General features: G+C 34.9%; 2 protein-coding genes across 3 annotated transcripts in view; one reads left to right on the top strand and one right to left on the bottom strand.

Moving 5' to 3' along the window:
• Thnsl1 (threonine synthase like 1) overlaps window positions 1-25,864 on the bottom strand; it is a 187,790-nt gene that overhangs the window by 11,802 nt on the left and 150,124 nt on the right. For both annotated transcript variants that reach the window (XM_046442257.2, XM_058578603.1), the window contains one exon: window positions 23,302-23,438. The gene's annotated coding sequence lies outside the window, so the exon portion shown is untranslated. The remainder of the gene's footprint in view (window positions 1-23,301; window positions 23,439-25,864) is intronic.
• On the top strand, window positions 190-25,864 carry Enkur (enkurin, TRPC channel interacting protein). The gene is made up of 5 exons (XM_046442261.2): window positions 190-692; window positions 12,184-12,329; window positions 16,201-16,424; window positions 20,301-20,447; window positions 23,346-25,864. Exons 1-5 carry the CDS (start codon window positions 613-615, stop codon window positions 23,517-23,519), a joined length of 771 nt encoding a protein of 256 aa, XP_046298217.1. The 5' UTR covers window positions 190-612; the 3' UTR covers window positions 23,520-25,864.

Raw genomic sequence — 25,864 nt, 5'->3', positions numbered from 1 at the left:
TCCCCCGCGCTCCGCCCTCCAAACTCCTGGGCTCCTCCCCGCCCTCGTCATCCCGCTCGCCACGTGGGCCCCTGCGTCAGCTCGGCCGCAGGGGCTTTCCTAGCCCCAGCCAGGATTGGGGCCTGCGCACTAGAGCTTTAGTGTGTGACGCCTGCGCGCCCCTGGGTTTCGGCTGTAGTAGAATTTTTTCTCCAAACGTACAAAGTGAGAAAAAAGCAAAATGTTCTAGAGGACACTGTTTTCATCCCTTTTTTCCAGAGGCACAGGGGCTTCCATATGAATTTCTCAGACAGGAAAAAAGCCTTGCAGAAAGACAAGAGGAAACCTGGTTTGCAATGCGGCCTTCCATCTCCCCGTCGCCTAGTAACTGTTTCCACAGCAACCGCAAGGCCAACAACGCTAAGCATTCCTGGGAGGAATAGACAGGGTATTTTCTTCTCCAGAGTGAACTGCTAAGAAGGGGTCAAAGGGGAGATTATGTGAAAGAGAAACTTGAGTTCCTTGAGAAAGCAAGGAAGCAAGAAAAAGAAAGGGGAAGCTGTGAAGAAAGGGACTGAGATACTAGTATAGTGAGAAAAAAGTTGAGAACAGTAGTTAAGAAGTCATTTGGTGATGATGGATTCAACGTGCTTTACTGAGAGCATTTATAACCTCATACCCAGTGACTTGAAGGAACCGCCTCAGCCTCCTAGGTATGTGGGTAAGCAAAGGTTGTAAACAAGAATAAGAAATAATGATTCCATGTCCAGATTAACTAAGCATACATAATACAGGACTCCTTCCTTTCCTTCCCTCCCTCCCTCCCTCCCTTCCTTCCTTCCTTCCTTCCTTCCTCCAATACCAATATGATTTTATTGGAATATGTATGGACTCTTAAAAATAAAATATATTTTTGTCTCAGTGAAGTAACCTTGGATGATGACTTCTTAGATGTCGAAACATCTAGGTGTTTAGCTTTTCACAATTCAGATGACAGTCCCATGCTATAAGATGGTAATTTTATTATGTTACTCCTAGCCTCCTATTAATACATTATATCATTTTTGTAATTTATCTAATTGTATGTGATGTGTTATACAAAATAGCATAATATGTCATGTTATTATTCAAAAGAAAAAAATCAGTTTTATTATCCTGTATGAGGACATTTGATGTTTGATTTCAGGAGCCAAGTGTTGTATTTCTAGAACTGCACTACTGCTCCCTCTCTAAAGGCAGAATATTTTTCCCCAAGATTATTGTAAAATAAAAATTCCCATTTGTTTCTGAGCCTCAGTCTTTTGATTGCTAAACAAAGTAGATAGAATATATTTTAAGGTCTTTTTTCAGGTTTTAATGGAATAGTAGAATGAATAATGGTTGGCTAGTGACCCAGAAATATGTAATTTAATTAAAATTTTAACATAATTGTTAGTACCCACTAATTTCACCCAAATCTCACAAAGGGAGCCACAAATAAACAGTCCAGTTACTTGCCTGTGTAAGTACTTCTTAGAACTTAATTAAATCCGTGGGGAGAAAAGAATTTAACTGGTAGAGAAAATCTTTTTCCTCATAGGACTTGAAATGTGTCCTTTCATTTATCTTTATCCTTTTCCATATATATGTCAATATTACCTTTAAAAGAGCACTAGGCTAAAAAAATAGACTCTAAAACTAAATTTTATTTGTTTTTCTATCTGGAAAACAAGTGGATTAGATAGTCTCTAAGGTCTCTTTTGAGTATGAGGATCAATAATTTTTACTTATCATTTACTTGGGGTGTGTAGCAAAACAAATGGGCAAGTCATCCATTTGTTTTAAACCTGAGAATCTGGTTTTAATTGGAGCAATACCTGTATTGTATTTCCATTAGCTTCTTAAAGTCTAGTCGAAATTGAAAAGAGGAGTGTAAACTAAACTAGGATACAGTTTTCAGAGTTTATGAATGTTCAAATCATGTACTGCTGACCCAACTTTTGGTCCAAAATTCCTGTATACTATACAAGATAAAGTTCCTCTTCTCTGTAACACCTTGGTAGGTTGTACTTTCTATAGAATACTAAATTTGAATGTTAAGATATTTTCTTAGATAGGTATTATTTAAAAATTTAAAATTTTTACTGTATCTAGACTTTTTTCCAAAAAAAAAAAAAAAAAAAATTATCACTTAAAAATAATCACTATTCATTTGGGAAGTGTTAATTGAGCTCCTATTAAGTGTATAACAGTGCCCTAGTATATCAGTTCTTGGAGATGTTGGAGTGGCAGCACAAACTCCTTGCCTTGCTTTTATTCTGAAGAAATACATAGAAAAAGGACTAAGTGAGAGGAAATGAAAAGCATCCAAAAGTGGTGCCAAAAGAACATGTTCTGTTTGGGTGAATTCAGTTTTCACCATCAGTAACAATCTGTACTATTATACCTATAAATTCTGAAGTCTTTCTAACATTTACTTTCTTAAAGTCTCATTATGTATTTGACTTTGCTGAACAATCTGTTTCTTGACTATTATGAATTCTTAGATGACATAGCCATTTTTTTGAGGGAGGGGAGGGAGAGAGAGAATTTTTTAATATTTATTTTTCAGTTTTCGGTGGACACAACATCTTTATTTTATTTTTATGTGGTGCTGAGGATCGAACCCAGCATACATAGTCATTTTTATCCTGAGGATCTTTCCTATTTAGTTTGCTGAATTTAATTGCAAGAATTTAATTGAGGAAAGCAGCAAATCTTTTGATGAACTTATATTCAAAGAAAGAAAAAAATCCCAAAATCTTTTGTTTTTGGCATAATGAAATTTTATACTAAAATTACCATTGCTGCAATCTATGGTCTCAGTCTTATGATAATTTCAGAAGCTACTATTCATATTTTTCATCTAGCTAGGCAATCCCTGCAGATTTCCATAATAATAAAATACTATCTTCATCTCTGAAATTACTTTTATCCAAATGCTCTTCTCATGTTTATACAACACACACACACATACACACACACACACAGAGTTAGACCTTACTTTTTATCTAAAAGGTTCAAAATCATCAGGAAAAACAGTTAAACAAATGAAGATATGGTACAATTAATAGAATCACTTGAGTAATGTAGAAGAATTTAAAAATCTGGGAAACTATATAATAGAAGGGATAATTCAAAAAAGACTATTTTCCCCTTTAAACATATGGATGAGGGGAAGGACAAATCGGATTTTTGTTAGCAAGGGAAATTACAGCTACCATATGTAGTTACTGGCTTGCTATTTATTCATTTTGAGTTGTTACCTCTCACTTAGATTTCTACAGATAATATAATGCATAGTAAGAGGTATTAGCGCACCTCTCTGGCATTTTATATATATACCTTAAGATATTGAGAGATAAAATATGCCAACACCATTCTTTAGAATTTGTTGCCAGGGAAATTTGTAGGTAAGTGAACTTTTTTAAAGAATATTATTCAATTAAAAAGTAAGGATTAATATCTTAAGCAGTACATATAATATATTGTGGTATAAGAAGTTGTTTCTAGCCAGGTGCAGGGGTATACACCTGTAATCCCAGTGGCCCAGGAGGCTGAGGCAGGAGGCACAAGTTCAAAGCCAGCCGCAGCAACAGAGAGGCGCTAAGCAACTCAATGAGACCCTGTCTCTAAATAGGGCTGGGGATGTGGCTCAGTGGCTGAGTGCCCCTGAGTTCAATCCCTGGTAACTGCCCCGCAAAAAAGGTTGTTTTTAGAAGAAAAGTGTGTTAGTCTGTGTTTATCTGTTTATTATCTTAACCAGACACCGTGGCTCAAATTCTTAAGAATAAGACTATCCTCTAGGACACAGGTAAGATAAAGGGGTATATAGTTTTAGTTTTTAAAAATTTAATTAAGATTGATATCCAATATTTTAAAAATGCTATTACTATTAATGTGTTCAGTGTGTTAGTACTATCATCATTTCCCATTTTCTTTGATATCTTTGCCCCAATACATTAGAACAAAGTAGTTTGTATAAATAACAAAACTATATACTACATAGTAAATCATTGGAAGACTAAAATATGCACATTATTGAAGCAAAAAGTGCTTATTAGTTTCGATTCATTTATTCAGGCAGTGTGCAGACTGATTAAAGATCTGGGCCTTAATATCAAATTTGTGTCTCAGTTTCAGCTCCTGTTCTTCATGCTCACTTCAACTTTACAGGCCTGTTTTTTATTACATAAAACTGGAATAATATTACTTATCTCTTAGGATTGTTTTGAGAATTAAATTATTATTATGAAAATCATAGAATAGTACCTAGCTTGTGACAGATATTAAGCAGCAGTAAAATAATAATTATACTCAATAGCATACAGTGTTATAACCAATTAAGTGTAGAGCCTACCTTTGACAACAACTAGGCAAAAGATGGAATTGGTGTCTGTTTTTGAGAAATTAATTACTAGATATAGTCATGAGACTGAATTAAAGCTCTCACTTCAATGCCAATAGGTGAGCTTATGGAGTATTGATTTACCTGTAAAAATTCTCCACAAGAAATAATGTGAAGAACTTTCTAATAGAGTCTAATCTCCAGAGTTTATTGAAAGGAATGAAATATTGCAATAATATTGGCCTAAAATTTAAAAATAGACCCAAACACACACACACACACACACACACACAGAGATGTTACTCAGTTGCCCATCTTCATTCATTGGGGGGAAAATCCCTATTAAGTTTTTTCAAATTATCCCAGCTTTTGAGCACTATCATTTTTTGTGTGCCTTATAAAAAATATTACAAAATGTGTTCCTCATGTTAATGATCTGACTTATTATGTGGTTATTGTTGACAGTATGATATAGTTGTGTCACATTTATTGAAGATGACAATAGTGAATTATTCTAGCCTGTCAAATAATAAGTAGAAAATAGAGCCAGTTATCTAATAACGTTACCTTCTAGATCTTTATAATTAAACTACACCATTCAGAAAATAGAATAAAGTGCAACTATTTAGAAGAGTAAGCTTTATATAAACTGACAAAAATATACCATTTTAAATTATAAAAATCAAGATGCAATTCAAACAGAAATAGAAAAGACAGAAAACTGAGTTTATTCTGAAAAATTGGAAAGATGGACAGAATTTAGATTTTATTCATTTTTTTTTTGAGAGAGAAAGAGAGAATTTTTTAATATTTATTTTTTAGTTTTCGGCGGACACAACATCTTTGTTTGTACGTGGTGCTGAGGATCGAACCGGGGCCACACGCATGCCAGGCGAGTGTGCTACCGCTTGAGCCACATCCCCAGCCCTTCATTTATTTTTGTAATTAGAAAAAATAAGAATTATTCATATGGAATAGAAAATTTTTATAACAGATGAGTAGGCTCACAAAAAAAAACCATTTTGAATCACAAAATTGCAATTTAAAAAGAGGTAGGAGTAGACGTACGTTGTTTCATCATTATTGATTACGACACCATTTCTTCCAATCCCAACTTCCATGGGAATTTTAAGACATGAATATTATTATTTTAAGACATGAGTATTATTATGATTTTAAGACCTGAATATTATTTCCTGAAGGTGACTAATAAGCTCATTTAATTAAGACCATACTGGGTTCCCAACCACTGAGTTCAATATTGAGGAAAGACCCCAAAAGCAAAAAATCAATCAATCAATCAATCAGTGATTTTCCAAATAAATTTATCTGCACAAGGGAGAAGAGACTACAATTTGTTAAAAGTAGTATAGATAACTTTCTTCCAATTAGGGATGGAATTTAACCTCTCACCTTAAGCAACTGGAACAACCAAAAAAAGATATGAAATAATGAATTTCTAACACTAGACAACAGACAGCACAGAGCATTCTTCCCTAAAAGAAAGAAATGAATGAAGCAAATCCTATAATTGCACGAACGTTCTCCATACAGAGAATTTAAACAGTGCCTAGGAATCTCCCAGAGTTAAGAGGACAGAATTCAGAGTTTCAGAAGGCAAAAGTCACTGGAATTCAGGATAGTGTACCAGAGAGGAGAGTCTAAGTGCGTGTGTGTAATGAAACTACCAAAGCAAGGAAATCACACTAAAAAGCTGCAGTGCCAGTAGAAAACAGAGCCAGTTATCTAATAACATTACCTTCTAGATCTTTATAATTAAACTACACCATTCAGAAAATAGAATAAAGTGCAACTATTTAGAAGAGTAAGCTTTATATAAACTGACAAAAATATACCATTTTAAATTATAAAAATCAAGATGCAATTCAAACAAATATGCAATTCAAACAGAAATGCAATTCAAACAGCCAGTGGAGACACCAACTCATGGGACATTGGAGTTCTCAGAAGTATATTACCTCAGTTGAGGGTTCAAATCTAAACTAGACCTACTGTAAAACTTAAAAGCAAGCTTTAAAATGGCCACATTGTTTCCAGCTATCATAACTGTATCACAGCATAAAGCTTAAGAACAATTTTCAAAAACACTAAAAGAAGGAAAGAGAAAAATTGAACTATTAATATTGTAAAATTCACACTGTTTGGCATCCAATCAAAAATTACTAGGCATACAAAAAAGCATGAAAATACAAAGCATAACATGAAAAATCAGTCAATGTGAAACAGACATACAATGACATCAATGAGAGAATTAATAGACAAGGACATTAAAACAGTTATTTTACAAATTCATGATGTGTTCAGAAAGATGGAGGAAAGCAGAATCAAGATATGGAGAAAAATGGAAGAGGAACCAACAATAACCCAAAGATCCGAATCTAACTTCTAGAAACAAAGAATACTATGTCCAAAATGTAAATAGTATACCAGAAGGGATTAACAGCAGCTAAGACACCAAAGAAGAAAATATACGTGAATTTGAAGACAATGGAACAACACAAAATTAAACACAGAGAAAAAAGTCTGAAAAGGAGAACAGAGTATGAGTGAGCTATGGACAATATCAAGCAGACTAATCTAGGTCTAAATGTAATCACAGAAAAGGAGGGAAAAGCTAGATAAATAGGAAATATTTGCATAAAAGTAAAAAATTTGTCAAGTTTGGTGTAATCTCTAAATCCATAGATCCGAGAATTACAATGAACACCAAGCAGAGAAAAAAAAGAAGGAGAGGAGAAGGAGAAGAAGAAAACCATACCAAGGGACATTATAATCAAATGTATTAAACTCTTAATAAATAGAAAAATATTTAAATGTAGTCAGAGAAGAAAAAAGAAACATTACATACAGGGGAGAAAAAGGACAGCAAATTTCTTGTGCTGAAGGAATGGTACCATTTGGCAACTTAGATTTACACAACAGAATGAAGTCTACTGGAAATGATAAATGTATGAGTAAATATGAACATTTTTTTCAAATCTCTTTAAGACATTTGGCTATATTTTTAAAAAATTATCACAATGAATTATGAGGTTTTTTGACAGAGAAGTAAAATATGTGACAATACTAGGACATAAGTGAGAGTGGAGTGAATGCAATGTTGTTTTGTAAGTTTTTGTTGTTGTTTGGGTTGTTTTGTTTTGTTTTGTTTTGTTTTGGAAGTGCAGGGCCTCCTGCTTGCTAGAGCAACATCCCTGCCCCATATATGAAGTGGCATATATGAACTGGCATAATATTACTTGGAGGTAGGCTATGAAATGTTAAACATATGTACTGCAAAGCACCAAAATAAAACAAAATCAAGGCAGAATAGAGAGAGAGGCAATAATCAATGGGATATGTTGCTGGAAAATCCAGCAACATGGAAAATTTAACAACAAACATACTTGTAAAATTATATTAAACGTGAATGGTCTAAATATGCCAAATATAAGTGATTGTTGGTTGGATAAAAAATTCTGTGTACTTTTTTTTTCTAGTTAGTTATACATGACAGTAGAATTCACTTTAATATATTATACACAAATGGAGCAGAACTTCTCATTCCTATGGCTGTACATGGTGCAGTAACTCCAGTAGTGTAATCATACATGTATATGGACATATTGATAGATTCCTCTGCTTTGAACTGCTTACATAACTTGCCTGGACTATGTATCACTTGTATGCTTTGTGATCTATTTGTTGATGCAGCAAATTATGGTAGTGCTAGCGTATCTTTGCTGATGTGTCACCAGTGATGCAATTTTTCCTAGGAGCCGTTAATTGACTTGGTGTCATAACATTTCTGTATCCTCCTCCCTTCTACTAGTGATGGTCTAATTTTGGGGGCCAACAGAGGTGAGGTAAAGAACCTCACCCCCCCACCGGCACCAAGGCCAAATTTGGGGGCCAACAGAGGTGAGACAAAAACCTCACCCCCCCACTGGTACATAGGTCTATCCACAAGTATGGCTATATGCTGGACCCGTAGTCAGTGACGGGTATGATCCAATTGCACTGGTATCAACCTAAGACAGGAGGCTGACGCCTAAAAGTCAGTTTTCCGATGACGGGTAAGAACCATATGTTAAATTGGACAAACCTAACAGGCACGGTCCCTAGCCAGATTGCTTGTTACTTAAACAGAAGGGGGGAGATGCTAAGAGCCAAGTATATGATGCATGGCATTTTTGGTCAAAAGGTGATGCCAGCTAGCCATTGAGATGATATGATTATGTTAAGATTTGCATTCATATGGATATTGGACTCCTGCTGTTCACCTAGGCCGGCTACAGGACTCCTGGAGAGTTCCCATTGGTTGGGGAAGTACAGTAGGAGGGAGTTCCGGGGGAGGAACTCTCTCTGCGGTTCCAAGAGGAGGCCGCGTGGGTGGAAAAAACCTTCCCGGGAGGTACCGGACATTGGCAGCAGTTTCAAAAAATAAACTTTGTTCCTGCTTGAGTGGCTCGTGATTTTGTGCCCAGCCAGACTGCGGCAATATAGGATAATAATGTCCATCTCATTCTACTGTCCTTCCCATCTCCACAGCCCCATCCATCCCCTCATTGCCCTCTACAAAAATCAAAGTTCCTTCGTTTTTCCCTACCCCCCACCCCACTATGGATCAGCATCCCCTTATCAGAGAAAACATTTGGCTTTTGGTTTTTTGGGATTGGCTTATTTCCTTATCTTGATCTTCTCTAGTTCCATTTCCTTGCAAATGCCACAATTTCATTCTTCTTTAAGGCTGAGTAATATTCCATTGTGTATATGTGCCACATTTTCTTTATCCATTCATCTGTTGAAGGGCATCTAGGTTAGTTCCATAGTTTAGTTATTGTGAATTAAGCTGCTATAAACATTGATGTGGCTGCATAACTGTAGTATGCTGATTTTAAGTCCTTTGGGTATGAACCCCCCCAAGGAGTGGGACAGCTAGGTCAAATGGTGGATCCATTCCAAATTTTGTAAGGTGTTGCTTTCCAGAATGATTGCACCAATTTGCAGTCTCACCAGCAATGTATGAGTGTGCCTTTTTCCCTATATCCTCGCCAACACTTATTATTGCTTGTATATTCTTGATAATTGTCATTCTGACTGGAATGAGATGAAATCTTAAAGTAGTTCTGGTTTGCATTTCTCTAATTGCTAGAGATGATGAACATTTTTTCATACGTTTGTTAATCAATTGTATTTCTTCTTCTGTGAAGTGTGTTCCTTAGCCCATTTATTGATTGGTTTATTTTTTGTTGGTTTTTTTTGTGTGTGTCTGTGTTAAGTCTTTTGAGTTCTTTATATATCCTGGAGATTAGTGTTCTGAGGTGAGTGTGGTAAAGATTTTTTTTCCCATTCTTCAGGCACTCTCATCATATCATTGATTATTTCCTTTGCTGAGAAGAAGCTTTTTAGTTTGAATCCATCCCATTTATTGATTCTTGATTTTACTTCTTGCACTTTAGGGGTCTTGTTAACGAAGTCAGGTCCTAAGCCAACACGATGAAGAATTGAGCCTACCTTTTTTTTCCTATTAGGCACCGGGTCTCTGTTCTGGTATCTAAGTCTTTCATTCACTTTGAGTTGATTTTTGTGCAGGATAAGAGAGATTTAATTTCATTTTGCTACATATGGGTTTCCAGTTTTCCAACACCATTTGTTGAATAGGCTATCTTTTCTCCAATGTATGTTTTTGGCACCTTTATCTAGTATGAGGTAACCATATTTATGTGGGTTTGTGTCTGTGTCTTCTATTTTGTACCATTGGTCTACATGTTGACTTTGGTACCAATACCATGCCATTTTGGTTACTATTGCTGTGAAGTATAGTTTAACGTCTAGTATTGTGATCCTTCAATCTTTTTGCTTTGGCTTGCTTTGGCTATTCTGGGTTTCTTATTTTTCCAAATGAATTTCATGATTGCTTTTCCTAGTTCTATGAAGAATGTCTTTGGGATTTTAGTAGGAATTGCATTAAATCTGTAAGACAGTTTTGGTAGTATGGCCATTTTGACTATATTAATTTTGCCCATCCAAGAGCATGGGAGATCTTTTCATTTTCTAAGATCTTCAATTTCTTTCTTTAGTGTTTTGTAGTTTTCATTGTAGAGGTCTTTCACCTCTTGTTATATTGATTCCTGACTATTTTGGTTTTTTTGAGACTATTATGAATGGGGTAGTTTTCCTAATTTCTCTTGCAGTGGATTCATTGCTTATGTATAGAAATTCATTTAATTTGTGGGTATTGATTTTATATCCTGCTACTTTGCTGAATTCATTTATTAGTTCTAGAAGTTTTCTGGTGGAATATTTTGAATCTTCTAAACATAGAATTAAGTCGTCAGCAAATAGTGATAGTTTGTGTTGTTATTTTCCTATGTGTATCCCTTTACTTTCTTTCATCCGTCTGATTGCTCTAGCTAGAGTTTCAAGGACTGTTTTGAACAGAAGTGGTGAAAGAGGGCATCTGTGTCTTTTTCCAGTTTTTAGAGGGAGCGTTTTTAATTTTTCTCCATTTAGAATGATGTTGAAAATTCTATATTTTTAGGAAATGTCTCTTAAAAATTAAGACACTGACAAGTAAAAACTCTATGGATGGAAAAAATATATACCATATCATAAAGGAATGCTGGAATGTCTATAATAGTATCAGACAGTAGATTTTAGAGTACAGAATTTTAAAGGAATGAAGAGTGTATTGTATAATGATGAAGTGGTGGTCAGTTTTTAAAGATGATAAAGCAACACTAACAGTGCCTCAAAATATATGAAGCAAAAGCTGTTTGAGTTAAAAGAGATAACCAAATCCATAATTATAGTCAGAGATGTCAACATCTCTCTTTCAGAAATAGAAAAGGTACAAAATCAGTAAGTACAAGAAAACAGGAAGCTCACCTGAAATCATCCTCAACCAGTTTGATCTAATTGTCATTTAAAAAACACTTTATCCAAGATTAGCATAATACACATTTTTCAAGTATATACAGAACACTTGCCAGACTGGACCATATTTTGTGTCGTCAAGTGAGTATCACAAATTTTGAAAGGATTGAAGTTATATAAAGGATATTCTCCAGATACTAAGGAAATAAATTAGAAATCATTTAGAGAGATACCTGGAAAGCCCAAATATATGAAAACTGAACAAACATATCTAAACAAACTTCTGAAAGATATAAAAATGTAATTTAAAAGGTATTTTGGGTTACATACAATTAAGCATAATGAATCAAAATGTATGGATGTTGCTAAAGCAGTGCTGAGGGAATTTTATAGCTTTAACAACTTATATTAGATAAAGCATAAAGGTTTAAAATCTAATACTTAAACTTGTACCTTAAGAAACTACAGAAAAAAAGAAAGAAAATTTAACCTAAAGAAAAGAAATAATAATGATCAGTGCAGTAATCATTAAAATGGAGAACATATCACCATCAGTGAAAATCAATAAAATTCTGGTTCTTTGAGAGCAATAAAATTAATAAATTCCTAGCAAGATTAATAAGGATTGGGGAGAAAGAAAGGGAGGGAAGAAGGGAGGAGACACAAATTACTAATATTAGGAATGACAGAGGGGTCATCACAGCCTATGGTACTGATGTTCAGAAGACAATAAGAAAATACAATACCTTTGTCCTGGCACCTATTTCTTAGGCCAGGGCTTCCATCTAGATTTCACAAGCCTCATTCTCAGGGTTCATATCAAGTTGCTTTATTGCTATTGTTCTCCATATGAATATAGTCATGTGTAAATTAAAAATGTGTGCCTATTTTTAAACTTGAAATATTTTTGCTAGAAAAATAAACACTATGACTTTATGACTTTATAATTTTAATTTCAGGTACAAATCAATTTTTAAGACAACTATAAAAAATGACATGAAAAAAATTAAAACTGCAATGAAAACTATGGGACCAGCTAAAGTTGAAGTACCTTCTCCAAAGGATTTCCTAAAGAAACATTCGAAAGAAAAAACTCTACCACCCAGTAGGTTTTATCACTCTTTCTTTTTAATATTGAAAATATTAGCTAATTTAGGGCTGGGGTCATAGCTCAGTGGGTAGAGCACTTGCTTTGCATAGGTAAGGCACTGGGTTTGATCCTCAGCACCACATAAAAATAAATAAATAAAATAAAGGTATTGTGTCCATCTACAACTAAAAAAATTAACACAATATTAGATAATTTAACTAAAATTATTTTATTGTCAATAAATATTAAATATGAATAGGTAATAGCAACTTTGCCTGATATTAAGCCCAACTTGGGTGGCTAGAGGAAAGTAGAAGTAGAGAATATAGTAGAAAAAGAGAGTGGGAAGGGATAAGTTGCCCCCAAAATGGACTGCTGATGGGGCAAGCATCTTGAACTACATCTTGGTTTGTCCAGTAAAGCCCCACTCCTAGCATCAAGTGCTTCCTCATTTCAATTCCTACTTATGTGGCTTCAATTAAAAACAACAATTATTTTCAGAAGTCCAAAACCCCAGATAGTTTCTGATTAATGAGCAAGATCTCTCAAGCATTTAAACTTTGTTGAAATTTTTTTTCTTGGTGTGGAAATCCAACTCAGGTCTTTGTATATACTAGGCAAGTGCTCTACCACCAAGCTACACCCCAAGCTCTTTCTCTGATCTTTTTTTGAAGAGATGAAAATTGCAGTTACTACTAGTTGTTAAAGCAATACCAGGCTCACTTTTGAGTATAGGCTTTCACTTTCTCAGAATCTATGACCACAAAGCACACCCATGAAGTGTGGAAAAGGCTTCATGAATGAGTGCCAGCTTCATGAATGTGCTACCCATGCAGTTGCATAGCACCTGCATTTAGAAAGGTCCCACATTTGATTTAATGCTCTGCTCTAGCAATATTGAAACTCTTAATAGTTTTTGATTGTGTAGCCCTATGTTTTCGTTTTATAGTGGACCTCAAAAATTATGTAGTTGAGTCAATTCATAGAGTATATTGATATCAGGAAAGAAGGCTATTAGGAACATGAGAGTGTAGGGAAGTGGATATGTGTCAAAGTTTCCATGAAATCCCTTCTTCCCATCCTAGGTATGTCTTGCTTGATGTCTTAGGGCAGGAAAGAAAAGAGCCAAATGAGTCTTTCTCTTTAAAATGTTGGCCTTTTTATGTCTGCTGGCATTGAGGAAATAGTGCAACAGCTCAAGCCCAACTTGGGGTGTACATTTTGGCACAAGTGAAAGTACATCACACTGTGGCAGTGTTTTATGTCCTATAATCCTCTTAAATAAACCATACCCTATGACAAAGGGTAAAGTAATGATCAGGAAATATGGAAAAAGCAAATTGAAAATAAAAACTTCATGCTTAATTCATGACTTCCAAAGTCTCTTTTCTATTTTCTTCTAGTGGAGTCTTGGTATTTTGTGACCAACAACACCTTTTGAGAATACTGGAAAATCTTAAAATAGAACTCAATATTTTCAATGCCTTGAGACCGGCAATATCCCTTGGGTCCTCATGTATCCTCCCTAGGGCTAAGCATATTACATAATACAACTACCAAACTACATGAATCCTATGTATCAAATAAATGAAAAAATAAGTCTTCTTATAGACAAAATAAAGCTTCTTCCTGAAATCCATCTCTTCTCTCATAAATATTGTAAGGCAAAAGCAAATGCAAATTTTAACTAGCCTGAAGAATAACTAAGAAATTCAGGGTTAAAGCTGAAGATGTAACTCATGATAGTGTCCATATTCAGCATGTGTGAGGCCCTGGGTTCATTCCCAAGCGCCATGCATACACACTCATAATCAGGGTGTTGTAGGAGCTTTAAAACTGTCCAAAACTGTCCAGTGAGAGACAGCAGTTCTGGAAGTAAGAAAAGTCCATCACTGGGATGTCAACAGGATTGGTTTCTTCTAAGGCATTTCTCCTTGGCTTATAGATAGATGGTTTTCTTTTCTGTGTCTTTACATGGTCTTCCCTCTATGTATGTCTGTCCAAATTTCTTTTTATAAGGACACCACTCAGATTAAGGGCCACTGTAGTCCTTCATTTTAATTTAACTCTTCTAGGACCTTAATCCCAAAGACACACACATTGAGGTGCTGGGGATTAAGAATTCAATTTGGCTCCTAACAAGATTAATCCAGTCCATGACTTATTTATTTATTTATATTTGACAGCAGAATGCATTACAATTCTTATTACACATATAGAGCACAGTTTTTCATATCTCTGGTTGTATACATAGTATATTCACACCGATTCATGTCTTCATACCTGTACTTTGGATAATAATGATCATCACATTCCACCATCATTAATAACCCCATGCCCCCGCCCTTCCCCTCCTACCCCTCTGCCCTATCTAGAGTTCATCTGTTCCTCCCATGCTCCTGCTCTCTATTCCACTATGAATCAGCCTCCTTATATCAAAGAAAACATTCAGCATTTGGTTTTTTGGGATTGGATAACTTCACTTAGCATTATCTTCTCTAACTCCATCCATTTACCTGCAAATGCCATGATTTTTGTCTCTTTTATTGCTGAGTAATATTCCATTTTGTATATATGCCACATTTTTTAATCCATTCATCTATTGAAGGGCATCTAGGTTGGTTCCACAGTTTAGCTGTTGTGAATTGTGCTGCTATTAACATTGATGTGGCTGTGTTATGGAAAGGAGTATGGAGATTTCTTGGAAAATTGGGAATGGAACCACCATTTGACCCAGCTATCCCTCTCCTGGGTCTAAACCCAGTCCATGACTTTTAACAATAAGTATTGTTTTTCTGATAATAGAAGTTATTTAAACCCATAAACAAACAATGTAGAAATGCATAAAGTCAAAGTCCCTAGAAATTGTGATGAACTTAAGATTGAAGTAATACCTTGCAAAGATAGTTGTTGCGTTCAGTTCTTGGAAATAAATTATGATTATTTACATTTTGGCAAACCATGTTGTTATGACTATATCAAAATAGATTGGTTGTGGGCTGGGGATATAGCTCAGTTGGTGGAGTGCTTGTCTTGCAGGCACAAGGCCCTAGGTTTGATCCCCAGGACAAAAAAAAGATTGGTTGGAATAGCTGAGCTGAAGAGATTGTGTAAAAATAATGAATTTCATCTGTGTTTAATGAACAGCATGTTGTAGAGAGAAATAAAATACATTCTGGAAAGCAGTTACTTTAGGAAATGAGAGGCAGTCAGGTAAGAATGGATATGAAATTTCAACTACATTGGTGATATTTTATTTGTTAAGCTGTGTTTTGACTATATGGCTATTCCAAGATTTTTATACATAATAATAATAATAATAATAATAATAAATAATTTCAGTGAAAAAAATCCATAGATTCTTAGGCTTTCAATATATCAAGCTCAATTTATTTATTTGATGATTTTACAGTAATTTTCCTCTGAAGAAACAATTACTGGTAATATTGATAGTCCTCAGAAGTTTTTAGTGTTCTTATATAAGTATTTTAAACAGAGCTGACCATTTATTATTGTAGTCTTTATAAAAATATATCTCATAATAGACAGTAAAAGTGTATTAGTGAGCTAGCATATAATTTAGGATGCTTATCCTTCTCCCTAAGATTTTTATACTCTTTTTCAACATATTATTCGATTATGTTGCACTTAATATTTTTGTATTTTGATTCCTTATATTTTTAACTATTTTATTGAGGTATGATTGACATATAAAAAGCCCTACATAATTAATGTACCCAACTCAATAAGTATGGGGATAGTAAGAACTTTTTACTATAGGTATTTAAATTTATTATTAATAGAATCCCAATATCTGGATATTATAAATAGTATTGAGTAGCAATGTTGATACTTAATATTAATAAGGAAATGCTATATTTAACAGAAACAAAATTTGATTGGAATCAGCCCAGGAAGCCTGCTGTGCCACTGAGGACTGATCATCCAGTTATGGGAATACAGAGTGGAAAAAATTTTATAAATACAAATGCAGCCGATGTAATCATGGGAGTGGCTAAAAAGCCTAAGCCAATTTATGTTGACAAAAGAACTGGGGACAAGCATGATCTTGAAACTTCAGGACTAATTCCAAAGTACATCAATAAAAAGGTAGGCTTGTCATGTTTAAAGTGAGAACTGAGATTTAAATAACTCAAATGTGGTATTCCTAACAACTGTCTATGTTATCATTAATAGTGCTTTCACTGGACAAATTATCTAGATTGCCAGTTCCCATTCCCTAGCAATCTGTGTTTGGTCCAAATCTAATGTGATGATAACAGAGAAATTGTAATGAACAATCCCACAGAGTTCAGTAGATGAAATTTACAATTATTTTCCTTAATTTCAGTTATTAATATATCTCATAATTATAAAAATTGTTTTCTGAAATATTTTAATTTGGGGTGAGGTGAAAATGTCACTAAAAGCACAGTTACTATATATTTGTCTGTTTCTAATTTGATGCAAAGCCTTGAAAGCACTGTCAAATAATCTAGTTCTTTCAGGTCCTTCATTTCTATCTGAAAACGTGTTTATAAGCTAGGCATATAACTTCATTGATGGATTTTAGAGAAGCTTGGGTTTACTGGTGTAGATATAGAATATCTTTAAAAAGCTTACAAAGAAAAGCATACAAATCCTGTTGTATTTTGTATATTAATATACTTATATTATATTTTGTATATTAATATACTTATAGAGGATAAAAGTGCTTGAAACACATGTTAAATGAGTACAAAACCCTAAAGAAAAATAATAATAAGTTGTGGCATGAAATGGGAGAGGAGTCTGGGGATGTGGCTCAAGTGGTAGCGCGCTCGCCTAGCATGCGTGAGGCACTGGGTTCGATTCTCAGCACCACACAAAAATAAAATAAAAATATGTGTCCATCTAAAAACTAAAAAATATATATATAAAAAATTAATTAATTAATAAAATAAAAGTGTTGTGGCCATTTACAACTAAAGATATTAAAAAAAAAAAAAAAAAAGAAATGGGAGAGGAAAGGAAGGGACCAAAGAAGTGAAGGGGAGAAGTGGGGAAGGGAATAAAACAGGAGGGAGGGAGGAAGGAAGGAAAAAGGAAAATTTCCAGTGGTGATTGTAGTGCAGTGAGCTTCCCTGGTAAATCCAGTGCCGTGGCAAATCAGAACAGAAACTTCAGGCTATTCTCAGAGAGCACAACTTATTTTCTGTGCAACTCTTCTTACTCAGTAGACCAAGATCACCTCTGGAAAAGTTGTAGCAGGAATCTAGGAGTTGATTGCACATGCTGACACAGTTTCTTAAGGCTCTTTGTGATACTTCCTCCTTCTTGGCCCCAAGAAGGTGCTCATAGTCCTTGTCTCATGGTTGGGAAAAAGTAAAAATTTTCTCTTCTGGCTTTTTTCTTTCTTTATTTATTTTTGTTGATGTCAATGGACCTTTATTTTATTTATTTATATGCAGGGCTGAGAATCCAATCCAGGGCCTCACACATGCTAGGCAAGCGCTTGACCACTGAGCCACAAACCCAGACCCCCCACCCCCAGGCTTCTTAAAGTCACTCCAATCCATAATTTCTGCCCTATCACATAGAAACTCTTCTTCTTTGATTGTTATGCCACCAACTGCCACACACTTTGCCCCTTATCTTGGATGCTCTCTGCCTCAGTTTCCCACTTCAATGTATATTCTGTATTGAACAAAAATTTTGGAGATTCCATCATGGAAACAGAAAAACACCAGGTTAATCTACCTGTACTTGTTTACCGAACCATGACAAGACTAGCACCTACTGTCCTCTTGGTGTCACTGATTAAACAATGATGAGAAATTTATTCCACTTAATTTCTCAGGGTTAAATTTGAAAAATCTATTATTAATAAATTAGAAAATAAATGTTTTTAAAGGCAAAGCATTTTTTAACTGAGTAATCCTCATGTTTTAGTTTCTAGTAAATTAGGTGTCATTTGTATTTTGAAAAACATTTTGTGAAAACAAATTGAAGGATGGATGATTACATGAGGTCTATAGCAATAGTAGTGAGACATCATTTCAAATCCTAATTCTGCCACTTTCTACTCCTGTGATCTCTAATAAGTCATTGAGTTGTTCTGAGGATTAAATGATATAAGGAACTTAACACAATACCTAGGCACCTATAAAAGTACAACAAAGAATGAATATTATATGCAATTTAATATTAATAGTACACACTTACCTTCAGTGATTCAGCACCTAGAAATATTTCAGATCCCTGAAGCTTTTGCCCACTTATGAGATTATTTTTTCCTAAAATATATCTCACTATTCCTTTTCTTAAACAGAGTCTGCCAACTATAATTTAGTCTTGTGTGTAAAGCTACAGAATTATCATCATTATGAATATCAGTTGTGCTGAGCTATAATGAGCTGTTGCCCTCAATATTTCCTGAAGTGTATTGATCTGTTTATCACTGCACTAACTGACCGAAACACTGTGCCTTTAGAGTTTATCTGTATAGGGCAGTGTACTTTCCAGAACACACTTAGATATAAGATTTCTATCCCTTTTTTAGTCGGGATGGGTTAGGTTACACTGAAGTGACAACCCCAAAATTCCAGTAAATCAAAGCAACAAAGTTTTATTATTTGTTAATAAATAGTTTTATTATTTTGCTCACAGAGGATTATTAGAGGCTCTGCTTCTTGTCCTTCTTGGATGCAGAAAACTCAAAACATTGCTTGTCTCTAGGCCCAACAGAAGAAGAATGAGATTATCCACTGATACCTCTACACACATTGGACAAGTCAGGTTACCTAGCTACATTTTACTTCAAGGGGAGCAGGTCAGTGTTGTTCTCCAAATGCCCAGGAGGAAAAGAACCAGAACACTGTGAATAACTTCAGTGACTACCATACTTCTCAGTTGCTGCTCCCGCAGAGGGTCTCCCCTGACAACCTTATTTATCTGAAATGACCTCTGTTATTTTCTTTACCCTTTTTAGCCTTTATTTTACTTTATTTTATTTCATACAGTCCTTTCTTGGTATCCACAGGGGATATCCACCAGAGACCCTGTGGATACCAAAATCTGCAGGTTCTCAAGCTGCTTACATAAACAGTTAGTGTTTGCATACAAACTATGTATGTCCTTCTGTGCTTTAAATCATCTCTCAATTACTTATAAATACAAAACAGATGTAAATGCTATATAAATAGTTGTTACACTGTATTGTTTGGGGAATGACATGAAAAGAGTCTGTACACGCTTTTTCAAAAATATTTTCCATCCATGGTTGGTTGAATCCATGGATGCAGAACCTTCAGTTATGAAGGACTAACAACAGTCTGTTTTTGGTGAATCTCTTTCACCACAGTGCAAATGCCATGAGAGCAGAAACTTTGCCTTTCTTATTCACTATTATACCTTTCACCAAGTACATTTCTCAAATACTTTTTGAAGAATGAATATGGAATAGTTCTGTTTCTATAGACAATGAAATCAATGCTTGCACTAATCTGAAAGAATCACAGCTGATGTCTTCACTATCAATCCTTCTAAATAGCCCAGGAGCCTAAAAATGTATTTTGCCTTTCCAAAAACAACTTCAGTCAATTTTCTCTTTGAGAGGCTTCACATGATTCAAGGACTTTGCTTTTCTAATGTCTTGGGCACATTAATCTTCTTTTATTTAACAGGATCATGAAAAAGAGACCTCAAAGGTACTCAAGAGATTTCAAGGTAAAAGCTAAAGCACATAACATAGAAAAGAAAAGCCAACTCTTAGGGGTAAAGAATGGAGTCATGAGAACAGGCACTGGGAACATTCAAAAGAGAGAAAACAAATAAAACTCAGTTTTGAAAGACTAGAATCAACTAGTTCTCTATGGGAAGTCACTGAATTTTGTCATGTGGAGCAAAGTCTGTAAACTTTATTTCTCTAGTCATTGGTTGCTTTATAAACATATGTAAGATCACATTCAGAATTTTAGTAATTTTTTTCTTGAAAAATCCTTACAGGATTATGGGATCACACCTGAATACATATGTAAACGAAATGAGGAAGTAAAAAAAGCCCAAGAAGAATATGACAATTATATCCAGGAAAACCTTAAGAAAGCAGCTATGAAAAGGCTCTCTGATGAAGAGAGGGAAGCCGTTCTCCAGGTCAGTGTTCTGTGATTTATACTGGTGTGTCACTCTTTGGAACATCTCTGAAAGGCCTTCCAGTCTGCCCTCAACTTAATTTTGACTTTGACTTTCATGTCAGAACAATCTCTTTTGGTTGCAGTGACAAACTCCTTGCAGCAAAGCTGACTCTCTAGCAGAGCAAAAAGTTTTAATGTAGGTACCCATGGAATAATATTTTGTTGCCAACTTGGTGAGCTTGCATTGTAAGGAAGCCTACCTTCTAATACAAGAAACATGTATAAATAAGGTAAAAAGTATTTTTATTTTCATTCTTATGTCCCTGAATTTATATTTAAAAAATGTCCATAAATTCGATATTTTTCACTAGATGGAGCTCTAGAATAATTGAAACTATACCTAAACCAATTATTTTATCTTTCCTATTAACTCATGGATGCAGAACCCTCATTATTGTGGGCTGACTGCATTTGGTGTCTTTCTCTCACCTCAGATGGCAAATTCCATGAGAGGTATAGGAGGTACCCAAGGGTAGCTTTATCAGTCAGGGCTCCAGCAGGAAATAGAAAGCATGTTCAGCTAGAGTTCAAGAGAATTTAAGAAGGAACTTCTTACAGAAGTGAAATAGGATTAAAGAAGCCAACAAGAGACACTGAGGATGCCCACGACTAAGAACAAAGGGAGTCTACCACCACCTGGGCTTGAAGGGCAGGGACAGGTAATAGGGTTATCAGGGCCTAGTAAAATCTGGAGCCTGAAGAGGGGCCGCCCATCACAGTCACAGTGCAGCTAGGCAGTGCTGAGGAGGATGGGGAAGAATACCCAGCCTCTCTCCTTTTCCACCAGTGCTTGCTTTGGCTGAACTCAGTCAAAAGCCAAGGGGCACAAGAACCAGGGGACAGCCCATAGGAATTAACTCCTGCCCTCCACCCCTTGTCAGTGAGCAGGCAAGAAGATGGAGAATGTTTGAGGGTATGGTGAATACAAAACATGAAACGGTAGGTACTCAATTGTCCTATTTTTGTTTTTCAAAATTAACAATGTTATTTTAGCTTTAAAACAGAAAAGGGAAAAATTAAGAAGTAAAAATAATGGAAAATAATTGAAAAGGCTGGAACTGTGGCTCAGTATAGAGCGCTTGCCCAGCATGCAGTGGGCCTTGGGTTTGATCCCCAAGAGGAGTGGAGGGGGCACTATTGTTGCAATGGATAAAAGACTTTTTTTAAGATAAAATAACAACAAAAAGTGGAGGCATCTTAAAAGCAGCAAGGAGGCTACTGCAATATAATATGACATGTTAGTTCTATTTAGTTTCCATCTCTATATGTTGACTTTGATCCAAACACTGTTGTATACATTAGAAGATAAAAGCAAACTGTCCTCTAAAAGAAAATCCAGAGAAAAAGTATAGCTGCTGTGACCACAAGTAATATGGAAATATCACCAACTGGCTGTGAAAAACCTTTGATATTTGAAAGTGCATACATATATAGATTTCTCTCTGCAATAGGCACCCCTGTGGAGCACTGTGGGAACTTATTTCACATTTCATAATGAAAGACCATGAAGAAATAGAGTTCTTTTGAAGACTTCTTTTTGGAATATATCTTATGCCCTATTGAGAACTGTGTCAACCTATTTCCCTCTTTTTAGAATTTAACCTGGGTATTTTCCTCTCTCTTTCCTTTGCCCATGTCTGTAATATAATCTCACTTAGGGGCAAAAGACTGTTGTTGTGCTTTTCCCCAACAAATCTATTCCATACAGTGTACCCTATCCTATCACCATTTTTACCTAAGCAGGGGACTATATCATTGAACTTTTATCATCCCAGAAAACTTTCCACACATTTGAATTTGTACTATGAAGGCTTGTTATGAAGCTTTATTATATGATACCTCTAATCCTCTTTTAAACCTAAAGATATGGCCATTTTTTTTCAAGGATCATGTTTTCCAGGCAATTTTTTAAATAACACTGTCTGTTTTAGGGTTTTTCTCTCATGTCAATAAAACGATCTGTGCCCATAATGAATGATTAAGAGTTAATTCATTGAATTGAACTCAGAAGTTTAAGATCATTTTGTCAGTGGAGCCCCCTAGTGCACTGTGATAAGAAATGATAACCAGGCAGAGATGGAAATAACCTTTATCACTCCTAAGAGACCCCTAATTTTGAATTTGTTGATTTCTGAGATGATAAAACATTAACTATGTTATTGAATTAGCATATGGGATACATTTAATGACATTCCAATCATTTCTAGAATACATTAATGGGAAGTATAGATCCCTTGGCTATGAGGAGGACGATTTGTTCTTTCTAATATATTGAAAAGATATATAAATGATCATCTTTTGCAAAATTGATTTTTGGCATTTTTACAATCCCATTTTGTCAAATATAAGAAAATATGGCCATGCAAGTCAGAATCAAGCCTTTTGGTATGATTTCTCCATTGAAGAGAAATAAAAAGAGGATAAAAAAGGAAAAAATTATGAATAGAAAAAGTAAAAATTTCATAAGAAATAATTTCCTGTTCAAAAATGTCCTTCACTTGGAAGTATCAATTCTCGGTTGTTGGTTTTTACCAAAACGTTTGCTGTTAGCTTAGTACCATAGCACTCATAACCTTGCATATGGGTATTTGATATTAAAAACAAGTACAGTAACATTAAAAACAACACAAATAAATACTCCCAGTGGGGATTGAGCAGACAATCAAGGACAGAATTTGGCCTCTGTACAAGATTTTTCATTACTGTGGCCAAGTCATTGGTAAACATGTATCATTTTAAAAGTTATTTTCATCAGTATCTTTTACCTGTTTACAATTTTTGTTATCAGTATAGTTTCTTTACCATTTACTTACTTTTGCAATTTTCTTCAGTCTTCAGTTCTGTGTATCATTTGCAGGGGCTGAAAAAGAACTGGGAAGAGGTGCACAAAGAGTTCCAGTCCCTCTCAGTCTTCATAGACTCCATACCGAAGAAGATTCGCAAACAGAAGCTGGAAAAAGAAATGAAACAGCTAGAACATGACATTGGTGTAATGGAAAAGCACAAAACTATTTATATTGCTAATAAGTAATAATGGATTTTTAAAGCATGTAGAAAAAAACATGGAAGATCTAAAAATGAAGCCATAAGTTTTTCAAAGAGGAAAATACTATGAAGGAAATAATAGTCAGTCAAAATGCTTAAGCAATGTTTAAAGAACAATTGAATTACTCATTAAATAAAAGAAAATGTTGTTTTTATTAGTTTCACATTTTCCACATATCAACAAACCATTAAAGTTTGAGGTTATGTTCCAGTTCTATAATGTAATTCATTATTATGATGTACTTGTTTCACATAAACATTAATTTTCAGACCCTGAAAAATAGCCAACATTCATAACTTCAATATTTTTTCTGCACTGCACAATACAAAAAGCCTAACTTTGAAAACTATATTTTGAATTGAAAATTGAAGCATATGCTTTTTTTCCATACTCTGGTGTGTTTCTGTATATTTGTTTCTCTGCTCCACAATTTAAAAGATAGATTCTAAGGTAATCTTTGTCATTTGCATTTATTCCCAACTACAAATATTTTCAGTATTTAGAACATTATCTATGATGAAAGACTTATATTTGGAGGAAGAAATTTAAGAAGATGACTTACAAAATCAAGAAGATAACTTATAAAAGGCATCATGAGAGATGATTGAAGAGAATAGTCTTTTACACTGATTTGTGAAACATTGATATTCTGCTTTATTCCCTAATTCCCTGTGCATATTTCACTAAATTGTGTTATGTTTTTCATTTGGGTCCTTTCTGTTAACTATTTTGTGAATTTTAAAATTACTTTTTATAAGATTTTATAATCTATTTAGCAATAAGTTTATGTAAATGGAACTGTCATCCACTGAAAATAAGAATCTATACATTTTATGAAATGTTAAATTAGGAAAAGTTAGTAAAACAGGAAACTATAACATATCAGTGAATATGACAATTTCTATCACTTACACTGATTTTTTATCCTGCAGACAATCCTTCAAGCTTTTTTATAAACAGAATTTGAGAGCATTGGTGAAAAACTTCATTAATTAAATGTTTATATATAAATTTTTGAAAATTCATTTTAAACTTTTTTTTAACATCCCTTGTGAGATTTAAAATGCATCTTTTTCATTCCTTTGTTAATCCTAGGACAGACATAAAATAAAAGATAGTGTTTAATAAATACAAAAGACGGTATATGATAGATTCTCACTAGCCAGATGCTATTGAAGATAGGCTAACAGTTTCAACAGTGAACCCAAAATGTATTGTTATATAACTGTAACAGAAACTCAGTTCTTGCTTACATAACAGCACTATACTGTAAACAAGTCAATAAGACCCCTTTTCCATACTGTTGCATAGAAACCCAGACTTTCAGACTGGATAGATTCTATCCTGTGCAGAGCTGGGGAGTGCCATGTTGAGGCCTGAGTAAGCAATCACAGTTGCTTTAGCAAAGTAACTCCAGCTCTTAGCTGTCTTATAACATAAGCTTAAATTTTCCATTTCCAGCACTGTCCATGTGAACTAGAGTGGGGTGTCCCGTGTTTCGTGGTCATTCAGAGACTCAATCTCCTTTTGTCTAGTGGCTCCCCTGGTGCAGTCAGCTTTCCCTGTCAGAGTTAAGGATAAGATGTCGAGTATTTTATGTGTAAAATTATTGCTATACATACTTTTTTATAAAGTAATTCAAAATCATTAACAATGCAAAAATATTCTGATTATTTCAGCCTTATAGATGGTATACTTTGGAATCATGTGTGGGAGCTGCCTTAAATGTTAAAATGATAACTGTGACTTTAATAACAGATTTTTTTCTTGCTTTCTGTAAATGCTCACTAAAAATTTCAGCTGTTTTTCCATGACCCACAGTGTTGTGCTAGATGGACTTCATCCCCTTTCATTTCCCTTCCTAGGGAAACCTGCCTGTCCATTGTTCCTGGGAGGACATTCGCTACCATGGGACCCCAGCCTTGGAGAAATCCAGTGCAGTCTCTCTCTCTCTCCTTCCTCCCTCTCCCTCTCTCTCTCTCTCTCTCTCTCTCTCTTTCTCTCTCTCTCTCTCCTTCCTCCCTCTCCCTCTCTCTCTCTCTCTCTCTCTCTCTCTCTCTCTCTCTCTCTCTCTCTCTCTCTCTCCCTGCCTTGTTTTCCTGGGTCATCCTAACAATCAGAAGAGGCATAGAAGAGGCATAGACACCTGACTCAGGGGGTCAGCCAGTCACTGATCAGATTCTCTTGAGATCCTGAAAGACAGATTGCAGTCTTATGGTAGTAGACACCTGAGTCTAAAAGGTCAAATGTCATTACTGTAGCTAGTTTGACTTGGTTTCTGTTCCTGCTCCAAAGAACTCTGAGTAGAATAAAGATTGGATATAATCTGA

The sequence above is a fragment of the Marmota monax genome, unplaced genomic scaffold (assembly GCF_021218885.2).
Source record: "Marmota monax isolate L192 unplaced genomic scaffold, Marmota_monax_Labrador192_F-V1.1 WCK01_AAM20220418_F8-fsc00072, whole genome shotgun sequence".
Lineage (NCBI taxonomy): Eukaryota > Metazoa > Chordata > Mammalia > Rodentia > Sciuridae > Marmota > Marmota monax.
The sequence above is the reverse complement of the archived record's forward strand: the minus strand, read 5'-3'. Positions and strand labels throughout refer to the sequence as shown.